We start from the raw sequence: 11,232 nt of genomic DNA, 5'->3' as shown, positions 1-11,232 counted from the left end.
AAAATAATTTAAAGATTAAGATCAATAGCACCATTATTGAATTAATAGTATTGTTCCTAGAGAAGGCACAGAGGTACAATTCTGAGAATGAATCATGAGATTAAAACACATTGGAGGAAAAACAGCGACTGATCAAGTAAAAAAAAACAAAACGTGGAAAAAAAATGAATGAACACAGAGGCTTTTGAAACATCTAAATTGAAATGTTGTTGTTTGTTGTGCTTTCTCCTCCCAGGGTAACTTTGGTGGACGGTGCATGCTATATGGACAAGTCAACTATACCGCCAACCTCATTGGGATCCATGTGGCCAGCTCATCTTCTCTCTGCTACTTTGTCTCCGCCATATCCGTCATGGTGGCAGTGGTGTGCTTCTCTCTGTCTTTGTACTGGCTCTACTCCTTCTGCATGGAAGGGGAACTCACAAGGTAACGAGGCTGATGTCAGTTTCAGTGTCTGTTTATGTCACTTCCTGTGTGAACCGGTGACAAAATGTCAGAAAATGCGTCAATTTGAGGTCCTTAAAAACTCTGGAGGCAGTGGTGCGTTTATTAGGAGGTGGTAGCCTAAACAGAAAGGAAGTCGAGGACTGTTTTACTATTTCACAGAGGAGGAGTTTGAGAATAGGCGGACCAGGACCAGAGCCCTGGGTGACACCAGCACAGGGGTAATGAATGAGGGGCAAAACAAGTTTGGAACTTGCACTCAACAGCCACTTCATATAGACAACGTCCACTTGCCTGTCAGCGCAAACCCAATGAGCCGATCACATGGCACCAACCCCAAAGCATTCAGCCATGTAGACGTGGTGAAGACGGCCTGCTGACGTTCAGATGGGTCGTAAAATTTACACAGGGGATTTTAGTGACCTTGAACGTGGCATGGCTGTTGCTATCAGAAAATCTGGTCTGAGTGTTTCCCACACTGATCGACTGGGACTTTCACACTGGCGTGAGCATCTCCAGGGTTGACAGGGGATGGTCCCAAAAAGAGAGAATATCCAGTGAGCGGCAGTGCCTTGCTGATGTCAGAGGTCAGAATGAGCTGCTTTGAGGTTGGTTGGAGACTACAGAAAGGCAACAATACCATCTCCGAGTGCACACATCAAACCTCGAAGCAGTGTACTCCTCAGCTGCTTCATGAAGTAGGTGTATACCTGATACTAGCAAGGTGTACCTAATAAAATGGCCAGTGAGTACTTAAGCCAAAATAAAGTGCATTAGAAATGTTCAGGAAGAATTTAGGAAAGATGAATAATGACGAGCTGTGTGTGTGTGTGTGTGTGTGTGTGTGTGTGTGTGTGTGTGTGTGTGTGTGTGTGTGTCTGCCAACAAAATGGCCTTTGAGGTTTGTTTTACGATTTTCATGTCATATAATCTGGCAATGTTGTTAGGGTGGTGGTTGTGTAAATGTATTAAATGACTCTCGAACTCAATAGGTGGAGCTTAGGATGATGAGGCTTCCATGGAGCTTTACTACTTGCTGACAAATTGGATAACATAATAAAGACTGGCTGCAGAGACCAAAGCAGGAGACCACAAATCACTGAGGTTAAATCAAAAAGAGAACTCGAGGCGCAGTCGAGTTCTCATCCAGTTGCTCAAGCGCTTGATTCCTCATTTGGTCAGCGGTTTGAACAAGCGCTTGATTCTTCTTGACTTTATATTTTTAGTTTCTGAGCATAGAAATCGTTCTGACGTTTGCCCACTTTTGATTGTTTCGCAGGGAACGCGTGTGGATAAACGGGATCATGGTGGTGTGTGGCGCCTTCCTGTTTTTCCTGCTTGTCACCGGCTGCATTCTGAAGATAGGACGCGACTCGCTGTGCAACTCCCTCATCCAGAACGTCCCCAATGTTACAAGGTTGGATACGCACTCCCACGTGGCTCCGAACCTCCACGCGGGTGCAAAACAACTCCTGAAAACCACTCGGAAATGAATTGACTTCTAACAAGCAGCGTGTTTGTGTCTCCTTCAGTTGCGATCAAGCCCAGAGCAAACAATGGGCCGCTCCTCTCAAGGGAGGAAAGTTCTACAACAGCTTGCGCAAAGCTGAGGTCAGCGGGCCTTTTTCTAAATTTCAGTCTTGTGTGAAACCCAACCGTGTTTCACCTTTCCATCAGTGAAGGCTCAGACTGTTCATGTTGATCTCGACGTCTCCTCTCTGTCCTCCGCCCTACCAGACGGCAGCGTGGGTCAACTTCTTCTTCTGGCTCTTCATCGGAGCGCTGCTCATCTTCCAGAGGCGTCAGAGCTCCGGGTCAAAGATGACGGCCGGAGGTGTGAGCGGGCCGGTCGGAAGCCTTTTCGGTGACCCGGGGGTGACGGCTGCGGAGACGGAGCCCTTTTTCAATCGTCCCGCGAGGCCACAGTGAGGACGAGCCCAAGACGGCCAAGAGCAGTACATATTTTGCAGGAAATTGCGGTGTCAGAGTATTTGCGGTAAAGAGAAAAGTGATTTTGCTGTTGAGTATTTCAGGTGTCCCGTCATAGAACAAAAATATTTTTATGGTCTTTCACTTGCGCATCAATTGTGGAGGTTTAGTGATAGTAAAATACAAGCGGGCTGATAACTTCTGATTAGGGTGGGATTGAAATGTCCCATATTATGCAAATATGTCTCTCTACGTTTTAACTGAAGTTGCCTAAAATAAGATTCCATACCTGACTTATTTCCTTTGCTCTACTTGTGGGAAAACATATTCAAATTTTGGGTTTCAGAAATCAACCCCATATATAATGCACAAAGGGTACCAATACCTCACTGAATAGTAACAATGCAGCCATTTGTTTCCAAACATGTCAGACATAAAGCATCAGTTTCAGCAGGAAGGGGTTTTCTTTTGTTGGAGGGTATAAACAGGAGGATGCTTGTGTTTTTTAATATAGTTTTTTTGGGTGGTAAAATAATCGCACAAGCCAGCACCTCCCAAGGTCACACATGAAACAATCATTGAATTTATAAATGGGTCTACTAGCTAGAGTTCTACAACTAGCGTCTCATGGCAAAAAGTTATAGGTTGATGATTCAGTCAGATTCCAACATGGGAGATTTTTGTATGGAGACAGTATGTTCTCCCTGTGTCCGTGTGGCTTCTCTCGGGTGGGTGTTTTTCTCTCAATGTGGTCCTGTGACAAACGGTCTTCTCCAAAAGACAGCTGGTATTGGCCCCAGCACCCTGGGACCCTAATTGCAGGATAAGGGGTGATAGAAAATTGATGTATTTATTAGTATTGCAGAATTTGAAATGCATGAATTATACAACCCAACAGGCTCCAAAAGGTTGATAGAACACCCACACGCATCAAAGATGTGACGTACGTTCACTCATTAAGTGTTTCTGTTTTGATTATTTGTTTGACAGAATGGAATAATGTTTGCGACAAGGCATTCAACTTTTCTATTTCTGTTACGTTTGTAATTTTGTCGTTATACCTAAAAATGTGTTTTCACCTCTTTTTGTTTTTTACAGTCAACTAACAGTTAATAGGAATATTCCAAATTTAATTTAACATGTTCAAAGTGACATTTGAAGTTGTTTTGTTAATAGGCAATGCACTGAAATTAAATCCAGTAGATATATTTTGTATTTGACATGTTTGTATGTCCTAGATGACACATTGAATTCTGTATTGGAAATGTCAATAATGAGGAGTATTGGGTTTTTTCCCCCTCAGACTTCATGTCAAAGCAGCTGCCTTGGTTTGTAACTAATAAATCACAAAAATACAATTCTTTATCTGCCAATTATTGTTTGAAAGAGTGAATGGCGAAACCCTGACCTGTGTCTCCATCTAGTGGTTATCATTGAGATTTTAACTTTAAGAGGGCAGGTATAGAAAATGGATGGACGTGTAACAGTTACTTTGATCTTTAACATGTGCTAAATTGAGTTTAAAACAACTGATATCTTTTTTTAAAAAATCATAGTTATAAATAAGATAAAATAAGATAAAACAAGAAGTGCAGTATTGAAGTCATAAGAAGGGGGAAGGGAGGCTTCAGTAGTACAAGCGCTGATAATTTGTGGCTCAGAATAAGGATGGGAGTCCTTTATCTATCTATTTTGGTGGCTTTGACAAATTCTGTTTGTACCCCCCAAAATTATGATAAACTTTAAAATTACACTAACAGGATTTTATACATTTTCATTTGTATGTTAAATATTCAGTTCTACAATCGATCAATTTCTATGACTTAAAATAGAAATAGACCAAAGCATCAGAGAGCAGAACCAGAACAAGACTGCAGGCAATCTCGCCGTGCGTAGTTTCTCCCTCCTTAACCGTTTAATCCCAGAGGATTACCTAACCTGGAATCAACTGGAGAGAGGGAGGGAATGAAGGAGGGACGTTACCTGGTAGAGGGAGACCGATGGGGACGGGGACCTGGTAGAGACAAGAGGAGAGAGTGAAGAGGCACTCGCACTTTCAACCTGGAGATCTCACTTCTTCTGTAAGTACTTTCTTTTCTCTCTCTCTCTCTCTTTTTTTTTTCCATTAGCCGTTGTTATGTAGCATTTAACAGCCCGTGTTGACCGCACCTGCTTCCTGTCTCGTGTGTGTGGCACTCAGGTGCATCGTCGACGCCTGCTGAGAAGGGTGAGCACTCTGGAGAGCACCGAGGACGGCCTTCACGAGTCTCAGAAGACAACCACGCGCATTGTGATAGACTTGTCTCTGAGGTCCACGGTGAGACCCCCTCGCATGATTTTTGACTGACGCGGGGAACAGGTAGATTTATGATGACGCAACAAGACTGAACGATATCTGGGGGGGGGGGGATAATACAGTAGCTGCGAGCAGGACAGAAGTGAATATCAGAGAGTGACAATGGTGAGGTGGCAGTGAGACACAAGAGAAAGCAGGGGACACGGTAGAGCCAAATAAGCCAAGCTAAGCCTCTGTAAGCTACTTCACTGTCCACAAGTGAAATGTTCTTTTTTAAACCTGTTGATCTCTGCTGTGCTTCAGACTGGAAGCTCTCACATCACTTTCTCTGGTGTCTTCCATGGCTGCCAACTATGACTCCAAATCAACTTTTTTTTTTGCTCTCCAGCCACTGTGGCTGGCTGGTTATTTTTCCAAAGGCACGAGCCACTCACAATGCCATACTAGATTTTATTTTATTTTATTTTTTTACAAATTTGGCAATGCTGAAGTTCCCTTGAAATAAATGTCCAACCTTTTAAAACCTTGTATAGGTATGTTAGTATTTAATGACAGCAACAAATGCAGCGAAACAAAGTTGGGAAAAAAAATCCACAAAGCTTAGTACACTAGCTCACTATAACAACATGTTTGGTGCGTCTTCAACATGTCTGGAAAAGCCTCAGGGGGCAGAGTGAACACCTGGCTGTCACTGTCCCTTTGTGACATCACAAACGGAAAATTTTAGGAATTTCAGAACTAATAGACAGACTTTTCCAATAGAGAATCCATAAACAGTGTGGAGCAGGCATGGGCAAACTACGGCCCGGGGGGTCGTATGCAGCCCATAATCCAGCCCATCGAATTTGAAGAAATGAGCCACAGAAATATGACCTCCAGTTAGTTTTTAGCTCTCCAGACTGTTTCGAAAAACTCATCAGTAATTATTTTTTCCCCAAAAAACCCATGAGCCAGTTACTGAAGATGATTTTCAACTCTTGTCTGTGTCAAGTTAGATGAGGTAACTTTTTATCTCTGTGGCCAATCAGAAAATTAGCATCGTCAGCGCATAACTCAGTGTGTCCTGGTATGGCTGGGGCTGACGAGTGCCCTGCTCCCTCTCTCCCTACCCCAGATTATGTCTGAAGAGCAATGGGAGTCAGTGGCCGTGAGCGTAGAGTCCCTCCTCAGCGACGCCAAGAGGATGCAGACGCAGTGCCGAGAGCGCAGCGAGCAGCTCTCCATGGCCGCCACGCAGCTGAGGGTGGAGTCGGCCGCCCTCAGGGAGCAGTGCGAGACCTCGCAGCTCGACATGGCGCGCATCCGCCGCCAGCTGGACGAGCTCATGGACACCAAGGCGGCGTTCGAGGCCAGGGAGCGGCAGGCGCGTAAACTCAGCAAGCACCTGTGAGGAGGAGGCGGTGGAAGGAGACGTCCTACACCGAAGTCCTACACTGAAGAGAATATGCACAACAATGTCCTGACTTTTGTCTACATTTGTCAAATTAAACATTGTTCCACCACACTTGCGTCTCCTTTCTGTCAGTTGTAAGTAATTAGCAATTATTTTATTGTGTTAACCACAACGTTAACACAATAATAAAATAATAATAATAATATATATATATATATATATATATATATATATATATATATATATATATATATATATATATATATATATATATATATATATATATATATGGTATGTTTTCAGTTAGCTGGCCAGGGCTCCAAGTGTCCAAAGTTGTCAAGACAAAAATGTGACGTTGATAGACTCGCAAGCCACTGATTGGCCAGAGAGCGACGTCACTGGAGGAGAGGATCTATAAATACATGCATGTCTACATAAGTCATAATAATTTAGACTGACACTTTTGTAACACAGGTTATAGGTTCCTGGCCTGTCATTGGACCCTTTTGTTTTTTACCCCACACAGATGTTGAAGAGTATGTTCATGTACACAATGATGTGTGCATGTTTTGTTTTTTAAATATATAAAGTAAAAGCCAGTTAATATGTCAATTTAGTGGGAATGGTTTTGTTCATAGGACATTTGCACAGGACCAGCACATCAGGTACTTCTCCTGTGTTAGGACTCAGGTGCCATCGCTGACGCCCCTACAGCATCACAGATGGGAGTAACATTTTCTGCACACCACTCAAGAGGTGTGTTTATAAACTGAATTATACTTAACGTTTGATCCTTTTGGCTAAATCACACACCTGTTTTGATCGTAAAAATCCATGGTTTATGCTGATGGACCTCTAACACTGCTTCTGAATGTAATAACTAAATTAACTAAATAATAACTATAAATGACATCCCAAGGGGAAACAAACAAAAAAATGAAAAGACAGAGTCTCATCCACAAAAAAGGATTAAAATTTTAATCACCGTTAAAAATCATTCTATAAATACATGGTCATTATATCATTAACAAGTTGTTTTAAATAAAAAATAGATAACAAACAAGCATTTTCCGTGGTTCCTTGTACTCAGGTTGAGGTTGAAGGAGATAAAAAGTGTTACTGTTAGCAGATGCTACTGGGGAAGGAGAGAGTTTGTGTCAAGTTTGGAGTCCTTGAGCGGCGCTGCAGAGAGGTGCTCCTTTTATCACCGCTCTGAAAGGCGGAACAGAACATTTAGCAAAAACACTCAGCACATATATTTTTAATGTGTATCCAGAGAAATGTGCATTCCCTTACTGTCAACCTTCTTCTTCAGTGGTGACGACGCTGCCTTGGCCTGAAAAGAACACAGGGACCAACTGGTGTTGTTGCAGAAGTGTGAGAGCCAACAAGGGAAAGCAGCGAGCCAACAACGTACCTTCTTGATGGCAGTCCAGTCCTCAAGGATGTCAATGTCTTTCAGCATGTAGACAATAAAAGGCCCTGTGGGACACACACACGCACACAAAAATGTACTTTTGCAACACAAAACAGGACAGTACAAGTATGCAGCCAAGACGTGGCGAAAAAGGAGGAATGATGACCAGGACCAGGGGTGGATTTTTGGGAACGACGTACCTGAAACCAGGGCAACTTTCCTCTTCCTGTCTGAGCGACCCAGCAGGTTCTTCCTCTTACACCTCTTGCTCCTCATGTCGTCACCCCACTCTGGAATCAGAGCACAGAGCGTTAGCTGCCTCACTCCTCACTCCTCGGACTCAGTGGTGATGACGGTCATGTGGTCGGCAGGGGCGCACCAGAGTTGAGGTTGATGCTCTGCCTGTCCTCCTCAAGCCTCCTGATCTTCTCCAGCAGCTCCGACTTCATGGCGTCGAACAGCAACGCCTGCTCACTCTGCAGGAGCACCAACACTCAACGACACCGCCTCACAGCACTGAGGAGGGCTCGTCTTATCTGGAGTGTGTGTGTGTGTGTGTGTGTGTGTGTGTGTTACCTCCAAGTGCTGCCGAGCTCCTTGCAGTTCACACTCGTGCTTGTGTTTAATGACTTGAAGACACAGTTCTCTGTATACACCTGAAGAAGGAGCAGACAGGGACGCAGATTATCGTTGGGGGAAAAACTCAACTGTCTGTGTAAAAATGAGAAGAGAATTTCAATTATTTTTTCTGTATCAGCTTATATTTTAAAGTGTAATATTTGGAGATTTTGAGAAGAAACAGCGACATCAAGTGTCCCTCTCCCTAGTTTGCCAGTGAAGTACGGTGGCCTGCACACACAAACTTGGGTATCTCGTTCATCTTTTTCTTTGTTGGTTTATTTGAAGACGCGAGGAGTCACCCTAATTAGGAAATGCGCTGTCAGGCTGGCTGGATTGTCCCCACCAGGCTATATGAGTCTTGCTGTCTTGCTAGCGACTGTGGCTCAGGAGGTAGCGCGGGTTGTCCAATGACTGACAGGTTGGCAGTTCAAATCCCAGTCCATCCTAGTCTTTCGTTGTGTCCTTGGGCAAGACACTCAACCCTAAATTGCTCCCAGTGGGACTGACTTTTACGTCATTGAGATTTTCCCCCGTGCAATACCACAGGTGGCCACTGTAAAAATCAACATGTGTGTCAACTATTCCTCAAGGCTTTCCGACTGGTCAGGGGTGACATGTTACTGGCCTGTGGCTCAAGTTCTCAAAAGCTAGTTAGGTGTAAAACTAGTGTGTCACTAGCACAGCATTTACAATAAAGCCTATAGCAGCTTCCTTTACTTCCTGGTCTTCTCCTGTGGTTTTTAAGGGCAGTGGGGCCAGAACAGGAGCCATTGTTCAGTGCGGGCCATCACCAGTTGAGTCACACCTACCAGCCACTTGTGTCCGGATCTGCATGCTCCTCTGCAGTGCCGCCAGTGGCTCCTTGTATTCTCCAGCCTTCCCCGTCAGCACCTCGTCCAGCTTCACTTTCATCTGGTTCAGACGCTCCCGGAACAACCTGCAATCACACCCCACTGGGGTCAGCCTGCGCTCCCGAACGCACAGTCGCACCTGGTGGTTGCCTCTCTTCCAGCTCACTTCTCCTTCAGCTCCTGGAATTGCTTCTCCAGATCCAGCATCTCATCCAGACATTCCACTCTCCTCCGCTCGCAGTCTTCATCGTCCATTTCTTCACGGGAAAAAAGACAGTTGACAATGTGTCCATCTCTGCTTAAAACGTATCCAGGTATTTTTGTCAGTGCACTTGGATTTTACCTGAGCTCTCTTCCTCCTCCTCTTCCTCCTCGTCCTCATCCTCCTCCTCCTCACTTACGTCCAAGTCACTCTCCCTCTCCTCTGTGCTCTCCCCTATCGTCTCCTCTTCTCCTCTTCCATTCTCTCCCTGCTGTCTTCCCACCAGTCCGTTGGCCTCGGGGAGTTGAGACTCCCTGCCTGCCTCCATCTCCTCCTCTGGCTCCCGCACGGGAGGTTGGACAGGCATGACTGGCTTAGCAAAACACACACAACCACACAGATATGAGACAGTGTTGCCAGAGAGAGGATGCACTAAACCTTTATTCCAAGATCTAAAACAAAAACACCAACAGCAAAATTCCTAAAAAAAAAAAAAAAAAAAAAAAAAAAAAAAGGGTGTTATACCATAAACTTAAATCTTCTTAGCTTTAGTATTTTAGCAAAAGTAGATGTTCTCATAACTTAAACTTTACGATGAGGCCTGTTGCATTCGATGCATGGGGTTATAAGCCGGCAAAACCTACACCCCAATAAAAAAATAAAAAAAACAGCCCTGCTCGTTTTAAAGCCAATGACGTCGCAAGCGAGGTATCGTAATTAGGGTTATTAGCGTAATTAAAAGAAATAGAAGCCGATATTGTGCTTTTATTTTGCTGTCGAACCGGAAATGGTTTTTTCTTTTTTTTTTTTTTTACATTCGACGGCACTTGGCGGCTTCCGTGATGTCATACAGTAAAAGACGGTGAATGTTACGGATCGTTTCTGGACAAAATTACAGTTGCGAACCATTTTAGTGAATCTTGCATTCTTATTCAACACCGCACAAAACACGTCTTTACATTATCATGATACTTTAGAGACGAGTAAATCACTGTGAAGGCAAGTGCAACACTGGCTAACGATTAAAAACACTGTGCCGGGTGTATGGTTACTGTCGGGATGCTGACGGATGATTTAATGTTTCTTAAACCCAATAAACAAAACTAAAGTCTAGTATTACACTGATGAATGTGACGGAAATCGTTGACGTCGCCACAGTAGCTTTGCGTTGACCCTCCAAACTGCACACGGATTAACGCGGAACGTCCATGCAGGCAGGCAGCCAGAAAGACAGGCGATGCTGAGAGCAAAACGACACCTCGATTCAGCGGGACAGAACAGCAGGTTTTAGACTCTGCTCACCTTTTTTTCCTTCTCCCTCTGCTCCGATGTTACAAGGTGGAGTGCACTTTCCTTTCCTATATTGTCATTTCCCAAAAGCACTTCCTCTTCTCTCCTGCCCTCAGTTCGACTCTTTGCCGGACTCTGCGAGTCGTAACTTCGTCCAATCAGAGCGAAGGAAAGTCCTCTGAGTAGCCAATCCGAACAAGCAGTCCCGATATTTGCTGGCCAATCAAAAATGCTTAGGACTGCTCGATGAACCAATTGCAGCTGACTTGTAGTAGTAACAGAACGGGACAGGGAGTATTTCTGCGACATATAGACAAGTTATAATAATAGGAAATATGTTGTGTTCTAGCTGGTTTCATCTGAATCTGGGTGTAATATTGAATTTTGCCACAAGAATATATATATACATACATACATACATACATATATATATATATATATATATATATATATATATATATATATATATATATATATATATATATATATATATATATATATATATATATACATATGTATATATGTACGTATACATATATATATGTATATGTATATATATATATATATATATATGTATATATATATATATGTATATATATACATATATATGTATATATATATATATATACATATATATGTATATATATATACATATATATGTATATATATATATATATATATATATATACATATATATGTATATATATATGTATATATATACATATATATATGTATATATATATATATATATATATATATATATACATATATATGTATATATATATACAT

General features: G+C 42.9%; 2 protein-coding genes across 5 annotated transcripts in view; one reads left to right on the top strand and one right to left on the bottom strand.

Annotated features, from left to right (window-relative positions):
* Positions 1-3,726, top strand: part of tmem179ba (transmembrane protein 179Ba) — a 5,519-nt gene extending 1,793 nt beyond the window's left edge. For both annotated transcript variants that reach the window (XM_076034147.1, XM_076034145.1), the window contains exons 3-7: positions 236-426; positions 1,724-1,861; positions 1,977-2,055; positions 2,182-2,995; positions 3,035-3,726. In XM_076034147.1, coding sequence (XP_075890262.1) covers positions 236-426; positions 1,724-1,861; positions 1,977-2,055; positions 2,182-2,373 — 600 coding nt within the window. In that variant the 3' untranslated portion in view covers positions 2,374-2,995; positions 3,035-3,726. The remainder of the gene's footprint in view (positions 1-235; positions 427-1,723; positions 1,862-1,976; positions 2,056-2,181; positions 2,996-3,034) is intronic.
* Positions 3,727-7,014: 3,288 nt separating this feature from the next.
* brms1 (BRMS1 transcriptional repressor and anoikis regulator) lies at positions 7,015-10,596 on the bottom strand. Of its 3 annotated transcripts, none has more exons than XM_076034141.1 (10): positions 10,456-10,596; positions 9,295-9,522; positions 9,118-9,208; positions 8,910-9,037; positions 8,056-8,135; positions 7,859-7,955; positions 7,680-7,769; positions 7,480-7,544; positions 7,359-7,420; positions 7,015-7,274 (listed from the first exon to the last, which is right to left on the bottom strand). In XM_076034141.1, exons 2-9 carry the CDS (start codon positions 9,518-9,520, stop codon positions 7,361-7,363), a joined length of 837 nt encoding a protein of 278 aa, XP_075890256.1. In that variant the 5' UTR covers positions 9,521-9,522; positions 10,456-10,596; the 3' UTR covers positions 7,015-7,274; positions 7,359-7,360. The 3 variants fall into 3 exon arrangements, with proteins under 3 accessions (XP_075890256.1, XP_075890258.1, XP_075890257.1); XM_076034143.1 differs by having other exon boundaries at positions 7,359-7,398; XM_076034142.1 differs by having other exon boundaries at positions 9,295-9,524; positions 10,459-10,596.
* Between the last annotated feature and the right edge of the window lie 636 nt (positions 10,597-11,232).

Source organism: Nelusetta ayraudi, unplaced genomic scaffold (genome assembly GCF_046127955.1).
Source record: "Nelusetta ayraudi isolate G7.1 ecotype Tasmania unplaced genomic scaffold, CSIRO-AGI_Nayr_v1 ptg000042l, whole genome shotgun sequence".
Taxonomy (NCBI): Eukaryota; Metazoa; Chordata; class Actinopteri; order Tetraodontiformes; family Monacanthidae; genus Nelusetta; species Nelusetta ayraudi.
Note: the sequence above shows the minus strand (reverse complement) of the source record. Positions and strands in the feature narration are given on the sequence as shown.

What these genes read in the sequence shown, in the direction of transcription:
- brms1 (XM_076034141.1), bottom strand. Translation starts at nt 9,520, where the DNA reads ATGCCTGTCCAACCTCCCGTGCGGGAGCCAGAGGAGGAGATGGAGGCA. An exon ending in GAAAGTTGCCCTGGTTTCAG is followed by an intron (nt 7,545 to 7,679) that starts GTACGTCGTTCC and finishes TGTGTCCCACAG; the next exon opens with GGCCTTTTATTGTCTACATG. An exon ending in ACTGGACTGCCATCAAGAAG is followed by an intron (nt 7,421 to 7,479) that starts GTACGTTGTTGG and finishes CAACAACACCAG; the next exon opens with TTGGTCCCTGTGTTCTTTTC.